This window comes from Cydia pomonella, chromosome 18 (assembly GCF_033807575.1).
Source record: "Cydia pomonella isolate Wapato2018A chromosome 18, ilCydPomo1, whole genome shotgun sequence".
Lineage (NCBI taxonomy): Eukaryota > Metazoa > Arthropoda > Insecta > Lepidoptera > Tortricidae > Cydia > Cydia pomonella.
The window spans coordinates 9,046,585-9,069,911 of NC_084720.1; the positions used below are offsets into that span (position 1 = coordinate 9,046,585).

The window sequence follows — 23,327 nt, forward strand, 5'->3', positions numbered from 1 at the left end:
GATCATCATCAGCAGTTCCACTTCATCAAATGTCACTTTTTTAAATGTAAATGCTTGATTTGTCAAAGAAAATACAAAAATCACTATATGTATGCCTTTCATATTTGAAAAGTTCCCTCGATTCCTCATGGACCCCATCGTCAGAACTGGAACCTGACAATTTTTTTTTTGAAAAATTAATTTACTTAATAAACACAGCTAAGAGCCCTAAGAGGAGAAATGACCAAACGTGTACTATGCGTCGTTGAAGAGTTCCATTCTGATCATCATCAGCAGTTCCACTTCATCAAATGTCACTTTTTTAAATGTAAATGCTTGATTTGTTACAGAAAATACAAAAATCACTATATGTATGCCTTTCACATTTGAAGAGTTCCCTCGATTCCTCATGGGTCCCATCATCAGAACTGAGTTTTGACAAAAACGGGACCAATCTGTATATATATATATATACATTCAAACAAAAAAATAATTTTCAAAATCGGTTCAGCAATGACGGAGTTATGGAGTAACAAACATTAAAAAAAAAAAAAACACTGAATTGATAACCTCCTGTTTTGAAATCTTGAAGTCGGTTAAAAATACATATAAACACATTATAAAAACCTAACCTAGGGTGCCGCCAGCAGCAGGGCAGGGCCCAAGCTGCCGGTGGTCAGGGCTGCAGAGGGAGGAACCGCCGGATTATCCGCGCCGTGTCCAAGATTACCGCCTTCTGCATCTAACCCTTGATCCAACCACCTAGCGAGTCTCTCAAGGTCGAGACTCTTCGCTATGAGACCGTTCGCTGAAACGACTATCGGGACAATGATCGTCGAATCAACATCCCACATGGCGGTTATCTCGTGAGCCAAGTCTAGGTACTTAATGGACTTGTCCTTCTCGGCTTTCCCGACATTCTCATCATGGGGGATGGTGATGTCGACGAGCACGGCCCGGCGTTGCGATCGATCTATTATCACAATGTCAGGCTTATTGGCTACAATAGTTCTGTCAGTGATAATAGATCGATCCCAATAGAGCGTAGCACGACCATTTTCGAGAACTGGCGCATGTGAATACTTGTAGTACGGTACTTCGCGATCCACAAGGCCGTATAGCAGAGCAAGTTGCTGGTGAAAAATCCTGGCTACGAGATTATGTCTGTGCAAGTACTCGCCGTTAGCAAGACGAGAACAACCGGAAATGATATGCCTTAGTAAGCAGCACCACAGGGGACTCAAAACTATCACCCTGGAATATTCTTCGCTCAATCCTTATAAAATCCTGCGGGCCAGGGCGGTCATCTCCGCCTCCTGATTGACGAAGGACTGAGGTCCACTGCCTCATACACTCGCTTAGAAAGGTTCCCAGCCATGAGTGAGGCACCGAATTATAGGCCTTCTTGTAATTAATACAAGCGGCTGAGAAGGCCCCCCTGTTCTGTAGGATTTTTTGGCAAATGGTCATGTCTATGAGGAGGAGCTCTTTAGTACCACGGGACCCAACCCTACATCCGTTTCGAGCGGTGGCCGAAATGTTATTAGCGACAATATGCGCGTTCATTTTTGCTTTCAAAATGGATGTAAGGAGCTTGTATAGTGTAGGCAAGCACGTGATGGGTCTGTAGTTCTTCGCTTCCGTGGTACTACCGGACTTGTAGAGCAGGAAGGTTACACCAGTTGTTTGCGAAGGTGGGAGAGAACCAAGCTCGAGGGCTTGTTGGAACTGCATTGCCAATCGTGAATGCGAGCATTGAAACCATTTTAGCCAGAAGTTGTGCAATCCCTCTGGTCCAGGACTTTTCCAGTTCTGGGCCGGCTCTACAACGCTTATCCACTCGCCCTCCGTGTGTTCAAAGGGCACCGACCAGATGCTACTCCAGAAATCAGTCATGGCAGTAGCCTCCGGCAGCCGCACGTCGGACACACGAGGGTCGGCTTCCTCCCACCTTCGGTATACCTTTCTTTGCTCACTTTGAAAAAGACGATTCTGCTGGAATCGGTCTACACGCTTTCTGTGGCGACGAATACGGTTAGCCCATGCATAGACTTTTTGCTTCAGAAAGTCGATGCGCTCCGTGACACACAAAGCGCATTACTCGGGGGCGATTGTTGCCCCCCCCGGAAGCAGGTCAGCTTCGCAATGAGAGTCCTAGACGAGCTGATACGTCGCTCGATCCGTGCTTGCCATGCAGGGATACCTCCGGCGGTCCTAGGTGCACGTTCAGCGTCCGGGAACTTGACTCGAGCAACACGGCACGCCGCAATGACTCCGCAGTACATGATCAAGTGCGTATTATCTAAATCTTTACTAGTCCGTAAATGTGGCTCTAGTAAAGCGTTTAGGGCTCCCACTAGCGCTAAATTGCGTCTATTCATAGGCAGACGTGGTAATCGTGGCCTTGAGTTGGTTGTAGTACGATACTGCGTAATCACCTCTTCCAAAGTCCTCCTCAATTGCTCATTGGCAGATGTACTCACGCTCTGACTCGCAAAGTCCCCCTCGTCGGTACTCAAATCAACCCGCGGCGCACCTGATCCGATAATCGTTGCTCCGATACGGTGATGGCAGGTTCAAGAATCTGAAACAGAGGCAGTATTCTTGAGCGATACGCGGATAGCTGCGTTCCCCCCTCTGTTGCCCCACAGTAGGCGCGCATGACGTTCTCATTCATGGATTGAGACCATCGCATGCGACGCACTACACCACCGGCAGCGGGAGCCGTGGGCGGGGCAGGATGTCCCGCAGGCCCCAAGCGTGCCGGCAGCGGTGGTCGGCGGCGGCCCGCACTCGTCGCTCGGCTCGCTGGTGTCGGGCGCGGTGGCGAATTCATCGCCCAACAACAATTGCGAGGAGACGAAGGTGGTGGGCGTTCGTTAAATCTATTCGTAGGCGCTTTTTAACACGTTTTACTTGTTGTTAAAAAAAAATATCTTTCCTGTCATAGTCGTGTACGTTGGCAAATTCTTTGCATTAGTGCGGTATTGCGATCACTATCCCTTTGCAAGGTTGCGCATTAAAGTGAAGGTAAGTTTTCCACAAAATTTGTATAAAGTAGGTGTAAAAAGCCAATAAATTACATATTTTATCAAAAATAACAGGAAAAATTTGTAAAAACACGTCTGACGCTGACTTATTATTATTTATATTACTTGAGTTATTATTATTATTATTTAATCTTTATTGCACAATAAAAATAAGTACAAATGGCGGGCTTAATGCCTTAAGGCAGTCTACCAGTCAACCATAGGGCAAAACAGAAATTCTCGAATGTGAGTGCAGTGAGAAAAATAATTCAGAAAAAATGACAACTATAAGTAATTATAGAAAATTATTTATAATTTTGGACGTTAATAACATTATTTACAATCCCATAATCAAAACTTTATTTCAGTCATAGTGCCATGCCCGCTGTAAATCATCAACTCGTACACTACATACACGCACTTGAAGTTTGAGACTTACAATGGAGCTTTTCTTTGCTTCTGTTCTTCTCTTAAATAATTGACGTGTGTGTTGACTGTGTTGTCAACATTCGTAAAACTACTCTGCGCTAGGTACACGACGGGTGCACCTTGCCAATTGTAAACCCTAACGTTACCTATTTTGCAGGAAACCGCGGGCAGCCCGAATAATGTCGCTCGAGGAGGAAGGTGGCTTGTTCGTCATGCTGGGAAAGAAGGTGTATCCGTTGGTCAAAGATGGCAAACTTGTCAAGAACTATGTCACTTTCCTGCCTGAGAGTAAGTTGAAATACCACTGTGTTCATTGAAATTATAGATTTACATATTGGAGAAAATATTAGCACCCTTCCGGCCGATTTCGACCATGGCGACCACTTAGGCTCCTAGTTAGCTTGACGCTCATGCGCCCAAAGATGGCTGACGTAGCCGATATTCGAGGTGAACTCCCTTGCACATTGAGGGCACGTGAGGACAATTTAGATATAATTTGATAGTAATTCTATTATTCTTATTAAGAAAAGTACAATATGTCAAGTTTTCGATTCAATTTTCTGTGTAATTAAGGGGCTCCCCGCGGTTTTCATTGATTATTTACTAGTTTTGAGTCGTTACTCCTACATTTTCACTATAGATAGAATTATAAGACAAACGGCTATCGGTTGTTCAATCTTTTATCTCCATTCAGGTCTGCCGGATTTTGAAAGAAATGAACACTTATTTTTTACATATTTTGTAAACATTGTCTAAAAAAACACTTTTTAGGGTTCCGTAGCCAAATGGCAAAAAACGGAACCCTTATAGATTCGTCATGTCCGTCTGTCTGTCCGATTATGTCACTGCCACTTTTTTCCGAAACTATAAGGGCTATACTGTTCAAACTTGGTAAGTAGATGTATTCTATGATTCGCATTAGGATTTTTACACAAAAATAGAAAAAAAAACAATACATTTTGGGGGTTCTCCATACTTAGAACTGAAACTCAAAAAATCTTTTTTCATCAAACCCATACGTGTGGGGTATCTATGGATAGGGCTTTAAAAATGATATTGAGGTTTCTAATATCATTTTTTTCTAAACTGAATAGTTTGCGCGAGAGACACTTCCAAAGTGGTAAAATGTGTGTCCAAAGTGGTAAAATGTTGAACGAGATCTAGTAAGTAGATTTTTTTTTAATACGTCATTAATGGTACGGAACCCTTCATGCGCGAGTCCGACTCGCACTTGGCCGCTTTTTTCTTTACTAGATTACTGTGAAGGATTTTACATGTACGAAATCTACACATTTGGGTTCGTCTTTCACGTCTCTAAAAACTGGTCATAGATTTTAATTTTAAACTAATTAACACAAAAGTTATGGCCAGTAAACCAGTTTTTGGCCTAAAATCGTTCAACTTTGATGCCAAATATTTCGAAGACAGTGTACTTTGAAGTAAATCCTGACAACGGTTTATTTGACCCTCGCCATTCTGCGGATTTTCAATGGTACTAATTTATTTTACTGGCAACAAGTACTCTTTGACAACGGACGTTGGATGTCATCGAATGTCACCGATGTAAACAAATATTACAAAAATGACAAAAAAAATCCAAAGATACGAAAAAAATGGTAGTGAATGCAATCAAATACTTACAACTTAAAAAAGACGACGGATTACATAGCATTCCAATAAACAATGTTTTAACGTTGGCTGTTGACACGACCGGTATTGACATTTTATAGAGCGGTTGTATTTAACTGGTTAGTTGTTTGGTTTAAACTTTAATATTTTATTTAAGGTTTATGTAGACCGGCGATAAAAAATATTTTAAAAAATAATGAGACGTTCTTGACTTTGCCACCTGTACAAAACAAAGCCCCACACAACAAGAGAATTCAAATAGACGACTTCGATAAATGTGCCATAAGGCATAAAATTCATGAATTTTATACCGTGCGAAAACAAGTACCGAGTATCAAAACTCTGCTCACTGCTTTGAAAAAAGACATTGGATTTACAGGCAGCAGAGAGTACTTACGAAAACTGATGCGCAGTATGGGATTCAAATCTAAAAAAAATGCAGAAACCAACGGTCAATATTGATGGAGCGTTCCGATATTGTGGTTTGGCGTGAAAGTTATTTGGATCAAATAAAAGAAGTAAGGGATAAAAATATGCCTATAGTTTATTTGGACGAGACCTAAATTCATACTTCTCTGAACCATGCCAAATGTTGGCAGACCGAAAATGAACTTGGAGTATCGAAAGCTTTTTCAACAGGGAAACGACATATTATTGTTCATCCCGGCGGACCGTCAGGATTTGTTCTTAATGCACTTCTGGTATATAATGATAAAGAAAAAAAGCAGATTACCATGATTCGAAGAATAAAAATTGAAGACGATTATAGAAATAAAGGTCCTATAATCAAATTGGAGACTGAACATTTTATAATCGAGGTTGGTGGTCCTGAAAGCGACACAACATCTGATGAAAATCAGACTCCGTCAGAGTCAGAAAACGAATAATATATAAATATTGAATATTTCGAATCACATAGCAGCCTCACATCACACACATCACATGGCCTGTGCCCAGCAGTGGGACGTGTATAGGCTGAATTATTATTATTATTTTATTTCGAATCAGATTTTGACGAATAGGTAAATTGAAAGAACCGAATTCTCTGTAAGCAATGTCTTACGTAAGCTGTTTGCAGTGACACTATCTCAGGGTTAAATAAACTGTTGTCAGGCTTTAAATATGGTATACTATATTGCTTACAGTCGGTGCTTTTAATATGATAAGCTACAAAAAACATTAGAAAAGTAAGGGATTCAGATCGAAGGTCATTGGCGTTAGGGACCCCCTTAACAATAACAATAGAAATGACTAGCTCGGAATATAATATAGGGACAATTATATATTATAGTACAATTCAATACAAATACTCTTCATTGCACACCTCAATAGAAGAAAACAGGAACACGAGCATATGCCTTGCATACTTGATATTAAGTTTGCTCCATAGACAAATACAAATTGACTTGACTAAATGGTAATCATTTTCTCCGTAGGTGATCCCGAAGAAGATGACTCTTATTGGAAATCCAAATATATTGAAGAACGAAAACGAACAGACGAATTAAAAAAGTAAGGATTATCCTATCGCCTATCGGTTTTTAATATCTTATGATAGTCATATTTATTGAACTTTTTTATTTACAGAAAGCTGGGACATTCTAAGTCAAACGGTGTGCTAGATAAAGAAGAAAAGGACAGTTCAATCTCTGTATCTTCTGTCACTTCACCCTTGTAAGTATTATGTTTTAATTATTCGCTCCGTGCACGACTGTCGCCGCCCTGGTGGGTGTGTTACATATTGTTTATATGACAGTTGGCAGCTGCCAAAGAATTTCAAAACGTCGTGCGTTGGCGACGCTTGTATTTTCCTCAACACAAACTTCGCACATAGCCAATAACAATACTAGCAATTGCCTGTGACGTCGTCCACTTGTTACTCTCATGTAAAGTTCCACGCTCTCGTTCACCCCTTTTTTTCTCTCTCGGTAAGTCCAGGTTATAAACTCTACACCAAATTATATCAAAACCACTTAAGCACAGGAGCGCCGCGATAGTATCTTTTTACGGTTACGTACCTAGAAATCTTTATAGGTTCGCCATGTTCGTCTGCCCGTCCGTCCTCGGTTTTGCTCCGTCATCGTTACTGCTAGAAAGCTGCAATTTGGCATGGATACATACATCACGCATGGCGGCAACGCCCATACAAAATAATATTTTTTTGTATACCAATTGTGTGGTACCCCACGTTGGATAGGTCTTTTAAAACGAATGCAGGTCCCTTACAACATTTTTTTCTGATAAAGTTAATATTTTAGGAAATAAACACTTCGAAAGAAAACAAATAGGTGCCCCCCCCCCCCCCTTCTATCTTTTGAACCACGAGTCTAAAAAATATGAAAAAAAAGTGAAACATAAGCTTAGTAAATACTTTCAATAAAAACTATAGCGAACATGATCGATCCAGCTGTTCTTAAGTTATTGCAAAAATCTTCTCTTAGTAAAAAGACGTACAAAGCGCTGCGAAAGTACTACCTTACGCTTGTTATGTACATGATACTTACTAATTAATAGCACTCGTTTGGCCTGTTCAGTTCAGTTCAGAATGCACAGATAAAAAAGATATCTTAATTCAAAACGCAAAACTCTCTTGCGCACGGTTGCTTGAATAAAATAATAAATTGCTTAGTCCAATAAATATGTCTTGAGTTAAAAACAACATAATTTTTTAAAGGAGAATAAAAAATATTTAGTTTTATCTTTACACATTTTTAAAGCGAATGGTAGTGATTTGAGTTAAGATATTAATTATTCGCCGCAAGAAAAAAAAGTCTTAGAAAGAGATATAGCACGCTCTTAAAAAACGGTTTTATCTTGAGTAACTCTACCTCAAACCAAAAATATTACCAAATTCCAAAGAAGAAGCACCAAAATTTTCCTTTGAGACTAGAGCGATTAATTCTTGGTTTGATGTTTTCAATATACAGTCAAGAGCTAAAGCTATTTTAGAAAAGAAGCACCAAAACTTTGGTTTGAGACTTTTAAGTTTTTATACAAGAGCCATTAATTCTTGGTTTGATGTTTTCAACCTACAGTTAAGAGCCAAAACTATTTCAAAGAAGAAGCACCAAAATTTTCCTTTGAGACTTTAAGTTTTTAGACAAGAGCGATAAATTCTTGGTTTGATGTTTTCAACCTACAGTCAAGAGCCAAAGCTATTTCAAAGAAGAAGCACCAAAATGTTGCTTTGAGACTTAAGTTTTTACGCAAGAGCGATTAATTCTTGGTTTGATGTTGTCAATATACAGTCAAGAGCCAAAGCTATTTAAAAGTAAAAGTACCAAAACTTTGGTTTGAGGCTTTTACATAAAATAGTATCAAAAAATTTGATGAAGGGGACAAAAGCGCTGGTGGTCTAGCGGTAAGAGCGTATGACTTGCAATCCGGAGGTCACGGGTTCAAACCCCGGCTCGTACCGATGAGTTTTTCGGAACTTCTGTACGAAAATTTGATATTCACCAATCGCTTTTCGGTGAAGAAGAAAAACATCGTGAGGTAACCGGGCTAATCCCAATAAAGCCTCTAGTTTAACTAGTGCCTACGCCAATTCTCGGGATTAGTTTCCAAGCGGACCCCAGGCTCCTCCCATGAGCCGTGGCAAAATGCCGGGACAACGCGAGGAAGAAGAAGATGAAGAGGATTATTGAAAACTACAAAGATCTCAACGAATGACGAAAACCATGCTGGTTTAAGAAAATTCATTCTTTATTCAAGACATACTAAACTTGGCGTTAAGAGATTTCAGCTCTAGATATAAATAATATCATATTTCACATTGAGTAACCAATGCTTTTTCTTGTTTTTATGGAGAAATATAATTCTCAATTCAATTGTGAGTATCTAATCCCAAGAAACAAAGTTTCTTGGCACAAGTTCCTTAAGTATTGCACTAAGACAGTTAGGTTCAATTTAAAAAATACAATACTTAAAACAAAACGTAAACGCTCTTGGTGAGAATAATGAGCTTTTAAAAAAAAACTTTTTATAGCTCGGATAGAGAATTTAATTTTTTAGCTTAAATAATAAACTTTGAAATATTTTATATCTTGACGCAAGAATTTTATTGTTTCCTTATATAGGAAACACAAAATGTCTTGACACAAGAGTATTTACTTGGCTGGAGGACTATTTTTTTTCTGTGTGGTAACTACGAAACCCTACATTGAGCATGGCCCGACATACTCTAGGCCGATTTTTTTTATGATATCGGAGGCACACGAGCAAACAAATCTGAAAGTAAACATTTAGGTACCGCTGCCCATGACATGAACATCTGCAACCCTAGAGAGGTTACAAGTGCGTTGCTTTTGGTTATCTGGTGCCCTAGATACGCTACCTGTCTTTTTCGAACTGTATTAATTAGAGAGGGACGCTGGGACGGGTAGTCTTGTCTCGCGGCCGAGATACTGTCCTGAAGCCAAACTGGTCGCTATTTAGCCGTTTTTGGATAGAGCAAACTTACATTACAAACATTTACATCTATAACATTAGTAGGATTAATTCTATGAAATGTCTTATCGTCCTTCGCCGATATTAAGCTTTGTTCCTTGTGTTTTAAAGATTAGATTTTATTAACATGAAATATACATTTCAGGACCGAGAATCGTCCAAGACTACCACCAAGTCGGCAAGAAAGTGTTCAAGGTACATCTACAATACGTATATATATACACATTATGCGCCGTATACGTATGTTTGTATACTTACGGCGCATAAGTTATGGTACCTTTAGTAATATCTACATTACTACAAATTTTGTTTCAGGCAATGAATTAATGCAACGATATAGCGGGGTTATGGAAAAACCGGCCAGCAAAGAAACATTAAAAATCAAATTCACTAAAAATGATCAAGTAAGTCAAACAAATAATTCAACTGGTTTATATTTATTGCTACACTTGTCAATATTTTTTTCCTTTTGATCGCCATTTGTTACATCCTAAAATGTTATATTACATACTATGACGTTGTTGACGCTTTGAACGCCACGCGTATCATGCGCGGCGGCGCGTCATCGTGAACCTTGTCGGAATGCACGAAGGTTGATATTGAACTGTAGCTGCACGCGTCAGGTGACGTATTTGGCGTATTTAGCGGTCAAAGGGTTAAGGTCAGTTTACGTTTAAGGCGGCACAATTTGTCGCTAGATTTCTGACAACTTCAGCTCGTGCGCGGCGCCTAAGATCTATTTATTCACACTGCAATTTGCAAATTTTAAGGAAGTACAGCTAGAGGGTCACTGGCAACATATAAACCCAGTTCTGGCCCAAGTGGTGTCTATCCTACACAAGGATTCGGAGAAGAAAGCTGACGCGGTCACCTGTGTGGAGCTGTCGAGCGGGAACACCACACCCATCACCGCTACGGTTATACCTACTGCGGCGCCCATGGCCGTGGATACAGGTAAATATATTTTCATCACAAATTTGTAAAGGCTATCTTTATTGTTAAATAACCGGCCAAGAGCATGTCGGGCCACGCTCAGTGTAGGGTTCCGTAGTTACTCTTCCGTCACAATAAGCTAAACTGGAGCTAAAGTATAGTAAATTGTTAACCAAGGGATGAAACGGTACCTTTCACCCGAGTTAAACAAATAGGCAAATTTGCAAAATCAGTACCTTATTAAAGTAAGTCTTTTTACTATGAAGGGAAAACTTTTTGCGATAACTCAAAAACAGCTAAACTGATCATGTCCGCTATAGTTTTCATTTAATGTCTTTCTTAAGCTTTACTTCCACGATTTTTTTCATATTTTTTGGACCTATGGTTCAAAAGTTAGAGGGGGGGGGGACACATTTTTTTTTCTTTCAGAGCGATTATCTCCGAATATATTCACTTTATCAAAAAATGTTTCTCAAAAACCCCTATTAGTTTTGAAAGACCTTTCCAACGATACCCCACACTGTAGGGTTGAAGCAAAAAAAAAGTTGACCCCCACTTTACGTGTAGGGGAGGTACCCTAAAAAAAATTAAATTTTTAGATTTTATTGTACGACTTTGTCGGTTTTATTGATTTATATATCCATGCCAAATTTCAGCTTTCTAGCACTAACGACCACGGAGCAAAGCCTCGGACAGACAGACAGACAGACAGACGGACATGGCGAAACTATAAGGGTTCCTAGTTGACTACGGAACCCTAAAAACTGATGATAAGGTTGGAATTGGCCTCATGCATGAAGTTTAAATTTGAACCAAATAATTTTTATTCGGATGATTGTTATCGTTATAGCATGTTACAAATGCATTTCCGTTATAAAATTATCATTTAATTGCTTAAAATAATAAATCAAAAGTACAAAAATTTAAATGCTAATGAGCGAAACGCAATGCCATTGATCGAAACGTCAGTGACGTCACAGTTCAGACATATTTGTTGTTTTGTTCTACGTCGCACTGATTTTGAAAGAAATCTGCTATAAAAATGTATTTTAGTCGCGATTTATCAATTAAAAATGGTTATATCTCAAACATCGGTTATTGTCGACTAATGCTTTTTACACCCTGCACTAGTACTTTGTTTACATATGCTCCTAACTAATAATTCGTTTTTTTTTTTTTTTTTTTGACATGACGCACGAAGATTTACGCAAATATTTTTATATGTGTATGTAGCGGGTACTAATGGCTATCCATGCATATTTTTTCTGGAGGTGTACCTCCGCGAAAAGTAAAAAAATAAATGTGAAGAAAAATAAAATGTTTTTTTACACAATGAAGTATAAGTACATGACGTGGGTTAAAAATGTGTATTTTGTAGCCTATTTTATTATTGTCAAATATAATTTTGTTTCGTTAATCTAATTTGAACAGTTTACAAAATATGCCACTTTCAATGATACGCTGATTATTTTACATTATCCTGAATAATTCGAAAACAAAAGAAGATCGAAGACTGATATTAAGCATAGAGTGTTCTTAGGACTGGCCAGTACACCACCTGAAAGAATGACCAAATCCGTCGGTGGGGGCACCTCTAGTTCGCTTAGCCTGCTAGACCCTTTTGGGTGTGCCAGAGTATCATATTGATTTCGACATTTAGGTCTCCTAAAACGCTTTAGTATGCGTCTTTGGGGCATTTTTTATTTTATTTGAGCGCTTGAAATTTATCATAAATCTAAAATAGGTGATTAAAATTGTGTACTTGTGAATGTTAATAGATGAGATTGATGCCAATTAATTTTCTGATCAAATTGACCAATTGATCCCGTCTGGACGGGCCTTAAGAACCAGCAAATTGTCTATGCTATACAATTTAAAAAGTTTATTTTTAAAAGTTTTTTGCAAAGGTTTGACTAATGAATATGCAGTTCTATGTTCTATATTGTGTATAAATTCGTAAATACTTAGTTAAATCAAAAACTTTTAATTAAATTAATGAGAATATAAGTGATAGAGTCTGGCTACTGAAATATTACACAATATTTTGGCGGGAAATTAAAAAATCTTGGGCTGGTCACACTTTGTGTAGTAGGAATTATAGTTTTGATACTAGAAAATATGTTTGATTTTCTGTGCACACGTAAAGTACCTAAGGAAATAAGTTAATATACGATGACGTGCACTCAAAGTCAGCTCACGTGATTTCTACCTTTATGTAAAGTACAAAGACATATATAGACATGTTCCGCCAAGATATTTTTATATATTTTATATTTTTAAATCAATTTACTACTGACCAGTCATTCCACAGATTTCTTCTAAAAATATTAGTTTTCAGTAACTCGTTACATTCCAATGTTTTGATTTTATTGATATTTTCCAGAACTTCTAGTTTATCAGTTTCTTTACACACTTGTCCGTTCCATGAGATTCAGGTATTAATAGATTCACGTACTTAATCAAAGTTATAGGCAAATGTTAGAACGAGTACTTAAAGTATCAAAATATTAATAAAGCACCAACCTACTCAATTGTTTACGACTTGTAAATATAGCAGTTTTTCGTTATACAACGCTTCCCGTCGACTTTGCACATTATCGTAATAATTTACGAGCTTAATTAATAGTTTGCGGACCTCACTCTGTATAGTCATAATTAATATTATTTAAAATAAACCCCTTATAAACCGCGAATAATTTGAATGAATGACATAAATTGACAACAGACTTTTAGCTTTTTTTTAAATCATAGACAATTAGTGATACAACATGGAAATATCTGTCAACAGTATTTGGCTAGCCAGACTATACAGGCTTCATACCTACTACTTACTTCCGAAGTTTATGGTCCAGCCCAAAAGGTAAGAAGTTACTGAAGTTATTTGTTATCAGATCGATTGATATCTGCAAACAAAATTGGTTTACTCTTGTATACTTCGATTTTATTTTTATTCGAAAAAATATTGTGTGCTATTGTACAGTCGAGTTCAAAAATATATGAGCGAATCCAAGGCTTCATAAATAAATGAGCATAGAAAAGTGCATATGCATCTGAACAGATTAACAAATCAAAAATATGTACACATATCACCTGTCATATTAAACTGAGCAAGTCACACAATAATATGTAAGCAACTGAAAACTGATAAATGTCTGTACTAATATTTTTAAAAATTATTTAAGCAAGTGAAAGTACATAAATATGATTTTCTGAGTTATTTGAACTTAACAGATTAAACATTAAAGGTACTAATTCCTGGTGTAATAAAAATAATCGTACCTTAGCGTTTTTTCTTAAAAATGAGATCGATAACTTGAAAAATGATAACGCCTGCGAAATTGTAATAGCAAGCAAAATATAAAATGAGTAAAACTTGGCCACCACAAATAAAATGGCTTATATTATAATTGAATATGAAGGTACAAAAAAGGTACAAAAATTTGGCTTTTTTATAATTTATCAATAACCACGGGAACATAGCGTAATGAAGTACACCCGCCATTCTGACTTGTCAGGATGGCGGGTGTATTGTTTTTTGATGATAACTTTGTGTACCGTGAGGTACAATTTTTTTTAACGGAGGTACTAAATAGTACAAATCAGGTACAAAAATATGGTATGCTTTTCATTTATTTTTATTTAGGTACACCCGCCATTCTGACTCTCACTAAATGTACAAAAAATATTGGATTTGGTCTCCTTAGTTTGTTAATTGTTTGTTTGGTAGTTTATGGTTAGTATTTATTTCAATATTGGGACCGTGCGAAGTGCGAAGTGCATGGTGGGGGTAAGTAAAGCGATCCCAGCGCATAAGGTGGTAAAAATTTGAACTAACTGCGGATAGCGTCTTTAACATTTCGTACAATTATATGGCTCGAAATGAAACTTTGATTTACGATTACTCCTGAAATATTCATTTAAATTGTATGGTGTAAGGGACCATTGTAAGCTGTATGAAATGCTTAATATAACTAACGTATTCATTTTGATAATTGTTAATAATAGCTTTGCAAATGCCACATATTACGTGATCTTTTTCTAGAAGTTACGAATATGTATAGTAAGTTATCCTTAAAAGATAGACATTTAACATCGCGGACTTTTTTGTAGACCTATCAATGAGAAACAACCCCACCATACATTGTGTTGTTATAGATCAAACGGATTAGGCAGCGTTTTCGATTAAAGCTCCTGGCCAGCGTGATTTTTTCCGACAACATCGTTATATTTCAAACAATTTACATAAAACCTTAACAAGTTATATACTTAAGCCTTCCTCAAGAATCACTCTACAGGGTGACTTCGAATTGGTAATACAAAACACTTGATTGTGGCTCAGTTAATACCAAACATTATAATACATTCACTCCGTTGTTAAAATCAGCTGCATTTAATTCTCGCTAATTTTCTAACGAAACCAATAATTAAAGTCCCAAAGTGTGGTTACTCTACATTAAATATCTAACTGTCATACCTACTTGTCACTCGATGTTATCGTCAATGTACGTTATCATTGATATCACTACAAGTGACACTCGTGTAACTAAATTGTTTTGATGAGGTTTTAACCTTTTCAACGCTTTCTCCCTCGCATCAAAATGTGGCATACACGCCAATATGTCAACTATTGAGAAACGAATTTAAACCTTATCTGTCAACAGTAAAATTGCTTTTACAGCGTCTGCCATGACCTCTACTGGTCGTTGGCGTGGTAGGCACGACAGCACACGACCACTTTAGTGGCTCTTGGCGTTCAAAAGGTTAAGTACCCTGATAAATTTATGGTAATAAGCCGAATTATTTTTTTAAATCATTTATTATTGTACCTAATCTACCGATCAATACAAACTCAAAATTTTCTCTTCTTTACCGCAATAATTATTAATAACAATGAAATACTTTAAAACGCATAAATCACGTTTATTAACACCATGACCCTTTAAAAGTTTAAGTGTGAACCTACCTAAGCGTATTTTAAGATGTGTTCAAAATGACCACCGCCTACCCTGACACATAAGTCGGCCCGCCGTCTATGGTTGATTTTGAGTCTGTCTAAAATAAATTCATTGGCTTTTACAGAATTAAATGCCTCAATTATCTTTTGGCGAAGTTCATCGATAGTATTTGATTCCCGTGCGTACACTCTCCTTTTAATTTCGCCCCACAAAAAGAAGTCGAGTGGCGTCAGATCGGGACTTCGAGGCGGCCATGCGACTGGGCCGTTGCGTCCAATCCATCTCCCAGGGAATATTCTGTCCAAATAATTTCGCACACTTAGAGCAAAATGTGCTGGTGCACCGTCTTGCTGGAAATAGAGATTCTCTAAATTTTGTTCCGGCACCTCTTGTAGCAAAATCGGTAACACGTTTCTCAGGAAATCTTCATATTTCGGTCCATTTAAATTGCCGTTAATAAAATACGGTCCAATCACACAATTATTCAGAATGCCTGCCCAAACGTTTACAGAAAAACGAGTTTGGTAAGAGTCTCGCCGAGTTACGTGAGGATTTGCATCACGATCAGCCCACCAGTGTTCATTGTGCACGTTAAAGAGGCCGACTCTTGTAAAAGTTGCCTCGTCGGTCCATAGGATATTTAAGTGTAAGTTTTGCTGCAGCCAACGCCCAAAAATAACTCTTCTAGGGTAATCAGCCAATACAATATCCTGTACCCTTTGAAATTTAAAGGGATGTTTTGCTTCAGCTTTCATTAGCCGCCAAATAAACAATTGGCTCGTGCCGAATCTCGCAGCAGCATCCCTTGTGCTGGCTTCTGGGTTGCGGTTAAAAAACTCGAGCACTCTTCTCCGAAAAGCTTGTGAATACCGCGGCCGCCGGCCTTGTGCTTGAGCATGTACTGGAACCGTAAACTGACCATGGTCTCGTAAATTTTGGATGGTACTGTTTATTAATACACGTGTAGGTGTTGGGCAATCAGGGTATCGTTCGTGAAATAATGCCTGAGTTCGCACAGTACTCCGTGAAGTAAAATAAAATTCAAGAATATCCATTTTTTGAACATTAGTATATGGATAACGTCGAGGCATTTTAATTTAATTGTGAAATTAAAATCTCACGGAAAATATTATTTTCTTTGACAAGTGACAATTACTAATCAAAACATGTTTTCTTCATAAATACCGTGACAGGTGATTAATAACCAAAGAGGAAAGTGTTCATTTGAAATTCTCTAAACTTCTTTGTTAATTATTATGGTAGGATAACCATGTGAAGTCTAAACAAATGGGATAAATTAAAAATTAAGAAAAAAATACTTTTGCTTAATTTAATAGCATGAGACTTAATTAAGGGGATTAGTTAAGGGAAAATGTGTGTAAAACATTAATTTTGTATTACCAATTTGAAGTCGCCCTGTATTGATAGATGAAAGCCGTATGAAAATCCGTTCAGTAGTTTTTAGTTTTGGAGTAGTTTTATAAGATGAAGTGAATTGACGTTTTCCCCTAGACTCGCGGACACTAGGTTGCGTGACAGTCGTGCACGCTCCCAATATGAATGTTAAACTTAAAATGATATCAAGTAGCAAGGACTGAACAATCTAACAATAAAAATAATAAACTGCTAAATTAGAACAAGTTTCATAAAAGCATCAAATTAAGTTGCTATGTAGTGTAGGATGTATGTACTTTATGTCCTTAGTTTCATTCTTAAATGTATGTCTTCTGTTGTTAAAGTTCTGTTTTTAACCTCCAGAATTGCACTCCAATTAAATATTTATGTGTATTTATAAAGGAAGTTTAACAATGCCTAAATATGTATTTACATTGAATATGTTTTGCTGCCGTCGGAGTTGATGGAATAGTAGATGCTGAAAAACTGCTAGTACCTCTCCTCATTTGAAGTAAGACATCGTAACACCTCATTTTAGAGAATGAGGTACTCATACAACTCATTTTAAATTGATGTCCTACCCATCACTATAGATAATGCCTATAGAATGGATTTCAGGTTCATCCATGGTATTAACACATTCACTGCCAGACAACAAACGGCGCACTACCCCAGAAACCGGTGGTCTATAGCTGCGTACAAAACAATCCGCCCAGCGGGTTGTCCGGCATCTGAACAAAGTTCACGAGCGCCCACCAGGTGGGTTCCCGGCAGTGAATGTGTTAAAATAGTTATTTGTACAACAAGAGAGCAAAGTTTGGTATTTCTTCGAGTGCTTGTTTTGAGTCCCGTGCAAGCGAAAGATTCTATAATAGATTCACGAGCGTAGCGAGTGAATCTAATTTAGAATCTTGAGCGTAGTAAGCGACTCAAAAGCGCACGAGACGTAAATAACTTTGATCTCGTGTAGTACACAAAAATTTTCACGTCAGTCAGCCATCAAAAAATACAACCTGAAAAAATGTAATCCAGACGGACGGGTCACTATTTCACTCATGTTTTCTGAAGGTATTTTAACAATTAACTTTAATTACCGCAATAAAACAAAACGAAAGAAATTTTAATAAAATAATACGAAAATAATGAATTAACGAACATCAATTGACAGTTCATTTTTTGTAAAAAAAAAAAACTTTGTATGATCCGGTCCGAATTGCGGATACTACTCTTTGTCAACTATGGTAGAGATCGTTAAAAGTAGCGTAACAATTGCGTAAATTTGTATAAGTTCATTGTTTTGATTTTATAATAAAATACGTAAAATATGGTGTTTTTATTAAATTTTAATCTTATATTTCATTAATTAATTATTACGAATGAAGACTCGTAGGGTGTTTTGGAACGATGCGGTCTGACTTATTTCGGGGGTCTATTATAAACCGTCAATATACCGTTGAATTACGTATGCTCTTTTTTGTCTCTTTCTTATTGCTAATGACGTGAAAGGGATAAAGACAATAGAATCCAAATATTTCGAACGTGTATTAGGCCCCGCACGTTGTAATGACATTCGAATCTAAAGGTCACTTGAATGTTATTTTGTCTCACTCGGTGAGCAAAATGCGATTTTGCTCACTGTTTTTAAGCAGCAAATTACCCTTGTTCGAGCTGCTGACGTGAAAAATAATAAAACGAATTATTATTGTCGAGTGGCTGAAATACACTAAGAACATTAGTAACAAACGTCAGTTGTGTCGGGAGTGTGACGTCATCGGCTCTGTAGAATTCGCTCAAAAAATTGAGAGCGTTTCAACCGCTCAAAATTATTCAACATTTTAAATATTTTTTAATAAAATAGTGTGAAGATTTCTAAAAGTATTTTTATTTTTGCCGGTGTTCAACCAATATAAATAATGATTTAAATAATTAAAAAATAATCATGCATGAGGCTAATTTATCCACATAAGTGTCAACATAATTTGATACAAATTTCCCACCAAAAAATCCCACAGTGAGCTCAATAAAGCTTGTATTTCCCTAATCTCTCGTTATCGTAACAAAAGCCTACTAAACAAAAATTCGGATCAAATTGAGTCAAAATAGCATGTTCACCACATCAGTTCGTAAAGGTCCATTTTCTCCACACAAGAGTGGCAAAGTAATTTGATGCATATTTTGAGTTATTTCCTCATGTTGGTTGGTAGAATTGACTTTTAAGTGATGATTTTGAATGCTGAATATTTAATAACATTCATTTGGATTTGATTTATAATGTTTTACAGTTAGTATTTTCTTCGCGTTGGTCTGGTGAACAATTTTCTTTCACTTTGGTTGCAAAGTATGTTTAATCCACGAGGACACAAGCACGCGAAATAAATTTTGGAATGATTCGCTGGCTTGGGTATAAATATTAGCACTAGGGGTTAAACAACAACTTAGCTCTCTTGTATAGCAAATGTTTATTGATCCATAAATATTACTGTCTCCCAATTTGTGCCGCTGTGGCTTTAGCTGTTAAGGTGCAATTGTAAACTGATGAAATAAATAAACAAATAAACTCTAAATTACAAATGAGCCAATTATACTCTTATTACAGTAGAGAACTGGATTGATCACACTTTTTTACGTAGGTATATGCTACTTCTGCTATTGGTAACTTTTGTAAAAAAAAACTAGTAGTCCGGCCAGGGCGCCTAGCCAGCGCAATAAGCGTAAGTGGCACTTCGCACTTGTTGGCTCACCAAGGTGTAGAGGTAGCCGTGAAGGACACCCTTTTCAATTCAAATGTAACTGCGAAAAGTTTAATAAGTGTACAGTCAAGTAAATAATTATGTATCGAAAGAATCGTCTCATAAATATGGTACTACGCTCTTATTACACTGGAATAAGATGCTTTGGGACATATTTTTCAGTAAGATGTGTACACCCATATTTTTACACTTGACTGTACGTAATTTAAAGTGTAAAATAATGTTTGTCTTTTAGGAGTACGCGATAAAGTAAATGAGTTAGAATCAGCAATATTTAAAGAGATAGAAGAGAAAGATGTAGAAGTACAAGAAGTTGTGGAACAAAAGGAAGATAAAGAAAAAAGTGTGCCTGCTGATAATCCAGAGATTAAGGTTACTGCTCAAGAAAATATTGAAGGACAAGCAAATATTACACAAAGGTATAATTTTAATGACATTTTTACAGTGTCGTGTGTGTAATTTTTACAATTTTCAGCCTATCCGATTGTCCATCATTAGATATCTTTACGTCGATCATCACTAATAATTAATAAATAAGATATGCATCCCACTGCTTGGCATAGGGCTCCTCTCATACGCGAGAGGGCTTGGGTTATAGTCCTCATGCTGGCCCAATGCGGGTTCACATACACCTTATTGCGGATGATCATCACTATTTTGAATAAAACATATAATATTGATATAATAGTGATAAAGATGATAACTTTCTGTGTGACAACAATAGGATTATCTTTCAACCCCATTTTTACCATTGCATAGCGCATGAAAACGAGTTTGAATCAGCAAGGTGGGTGTTTTCCCGTCTATTACTTACAAGGGGGGGTGCCCTGGTGAGTTTGTTATCACTGGTAACGGCTGATAAGAAAAACCCCAATAATAAACACCAAAATATTTTTAATGCTCAGTACTAAAAGATACCAAGATGAACCAGGAGTGTTCATTTGATTGTATCAAATCACAAGATGAGGTTTTTTTATATACCTATAATTTTGCATCTACAGTATTTGTTCTAGGAAAAAACGGGGCAGACCTAAACGAGAGGTTTCACCAGCAGTTGTAGTGGCACAGAGCCCGGCTAAAAAGTCAAAGAAAACTGTACAGCTAAGTAAAGTCGTAGAAGAAGTAAAAGCTCAAGAAGTCAAAAATAGCACACCGAATGTCGGGAGGCAAACAAGGTCCCCTAGGAAACTCTTAAATGGTATGTATTCTTTTTAATTTGGCGTTTGGCGTTGCAGGCCGCGTAAAGTTACGTTAAAAGTAATATTTGTTTCCTAGTTAAAACTTGCTAACTCAAAATTGGTCCATCAGTTTAAATGCTACATACAGATTATACAGCCAACCGGTTAACCCCAAAATAGGTTAAAATAAAACTAAGTTATGTTAACTAGAACAAATAATAATACTAGACTAGATTTAGCCGTTTCGGAAAGGTTTAGCGTTATTTTAGTATAATATGAAAGTATTCTAAATATTAAAAAGTCACGTAATATTTCAGGCATTACTCCAAAAGCCAAAACAACTAGGAAATCATTAGCAAAGGCACAGCCTGAGGCACCTGAAGAACCTGCACCAACTCCGGTAATCGAAGAGAATGAGGAGGATGAGGTGCGCTACAAATTCCCGTCGCCTGAACCTGAACAACAGACTACAAAGGCTACTAATACAAACAAAACCATTCCCAAGAAGCAGTAAGTAGATTTTGGCGGTAAAACTGTGCAAATAGGGAACATGCGCGAAGTAGAGGGTCCCACCCACCGGACGGTATTTATTGACAGTGTTAATGTTATGTCATACTGAGTTTCCTATTTAGGCCACCAAATGGCAGCGTACCTTGTTTATAGGCCTGAATGGTCTGTGACCTATGTCAAGTTCAAGGTTTTGATTTAGGCCACAAGGTGGCAGACCCTCCAACGTGCATGGTCCCTATAATAATAATCTTGTTAAGAACAAAACTGCGACATATACTTATTGACCGCAATATAAGATTGCAGAGTCAAATAAAATGTATCCACATTATGTGTTTTGCAATGAAATGTAGTCAAGGAAGACTGGTATTACTTGATGTCGTCTACTCGTCCCTATTGGGAAGTAGCTCAGAAAATGGGTACTTGAGATTCAGCCTACTTTTTATTAAACCTATTGTCTTATTGGAATTTTATTTCTTAAACTAAAAACCTGATTTTCTATTTTATTGATCTTTAGAGTACCCATTTACTAAAAAGAAAGAAAAGATTGCAGTATAGAATATATGAATGTGAATTTATTATCCATCATCTTGTCTTATTCTTTACTTACTTTACATTATAATATAGAATATATTTTATACATAGAAAAATCGAAATCATTTATATTCTTTACTTGTAGAATAAATGTTTCGTATGTCTAAAACATGAAAATACTTGTACATATAATAATATACCATACTGTTATTTTTGTTAAAAGTATGAATGGGAGCAGGTGTTTCTTTTGGATCAATAAACACTTGCTAAAGTAATGTTGTATTTATTTACAGTAGTTTAAGACTTAATTTTCCTAGTTATTTAATTAAAGTAAAACTAGAATAATTTTCTATTGATATAAAATCAACATTTTTTTTTTAAAGTTTAAAAACAATGATAATCAATTGATCATAGTTTGAGTTTCTTACGCAGACTAGCTGGATTGGTTTGATATATTTTTCTCATCTAATTATAAAATATATATAAATAATAATGTACCTAATATTTTGACCGTAATATATTATTTATCCATGTAGGATTAGACAGAACCACGCAAAAAGAAAGAACGAGGTTCTACATCGGGCACTGTTTGGGGTGTAATGTTTAATATGTATAATAATGATAATAAAACTATCACACACTTGCCATACCATTTCATATATCATTACTTGTTAAAATGTAATTATTATTATACGTTGATTTGTAATGTACTTAATCTTAAACCGTAATTGTTATAATTCCTATATAAATTTTAACTAGTATAAATACATATATGTATAATGGGTTTTTATATATTATATTTTAATATAACTTTATACAATCAAAAACATTATTTTTTATGCGGGGTCGCAGTTCTAACCTAACCTCGATTAGGTTTGAACTGCGATCTATATTAATAGTAGTATGCTTTGTATTAAGTTATTCAAAATGACAATATACCATATCAAACTATAATATATGAAAAGTAATTATAAAAAAAAGTAGTGCACCCCACTGTATGCGATAAAAAATAGCAAATTAATAATTCTAATGGGGATAGTTGAGATTACGTGATTATAATACCGCATACAGTGTCGGATAAAAATCCCCATGCGTTCTTAGTAACGCTAAAAAAATATATATTAGAAAATAACTTAGTCTTTTTTTTTAAAGATATATTTGACCACAGTCCGTAGGGTCTGCTGCCCGCGTAGCCAACGTGCCAATCGTTCAACGCTCCGTAGCGAACGAAATTGTCACTGTTGTATTAATATGGAAGAGTGAGAGAGATGACTACGCTACGCTACGGAGCGTTAACGATTGGCATGTTGGCTATGGAAGGAACCAAACTAGTGATCAATATAAGAAAGTATAGCTTTAAATGTGTGTGACCCTGCTTCCATTGTGATCCGCATGTACATTCGTCTTACACACGCGCTTATCATATCAATGCCTTATTCATGCCTGACCACATATATTCTCTTTACTAGGGTATCTACGTATCATTTCACACTTGCGAATTTAGGATTGATCATAAAAACATGACAACGAATTCCAATACTAATGTTTAGCGTACTTTGG

General features: G+C 36.7%; 1 protein-coding gene across 3 annotated transcripts in view; it reads left to right on the forward strand.

The window, feature by feature from the left end:
- The window catches only part of LOC133527588 (titin-like), a 49,386-nt gene that overhangs the window by 20,059 nt on the left and 6,000 nt on the right, over positions 1-23,327 (forward strand). For all 3 annotated transcript variants that reach the window (XM_061864650.1, XM_061864651.1, XM_061864652.1), the window contains exons 8-16: positions 3,595-3,725; positions 6,503-6,578; positions 6,654-6,740; positions 9,661-9,710; positions 9,831-9,919; positions 10,286-10,469; positions 19,784-19,967; positions 20,562-20,746; positions 21,044-21,236. In XM_061864650.1, coding sequence (XP_061720634.1) covers positions 3,595-3,725; positions 6,503-6,578; positions 6,654-6,740; positions 9,661-9,710; positions 9,831-9,919; positions 10,286-10,469; positions 19,784-19,967; positions 20,562-20,746; positions 21,044-21,236 — 1,179 coding nt within the window. The remainder of the gene's footprint in view (positions 1-3,594; positions 3,726-6,502; positions 6,579-6,653; positions 6,741-9,660; positions 9,711-9,830; positions 9,920-10,285; positions 10,470-19,783; positions 19,968-20,561; positions 20,747-21,043; positions 21,237-23,327) is intronic.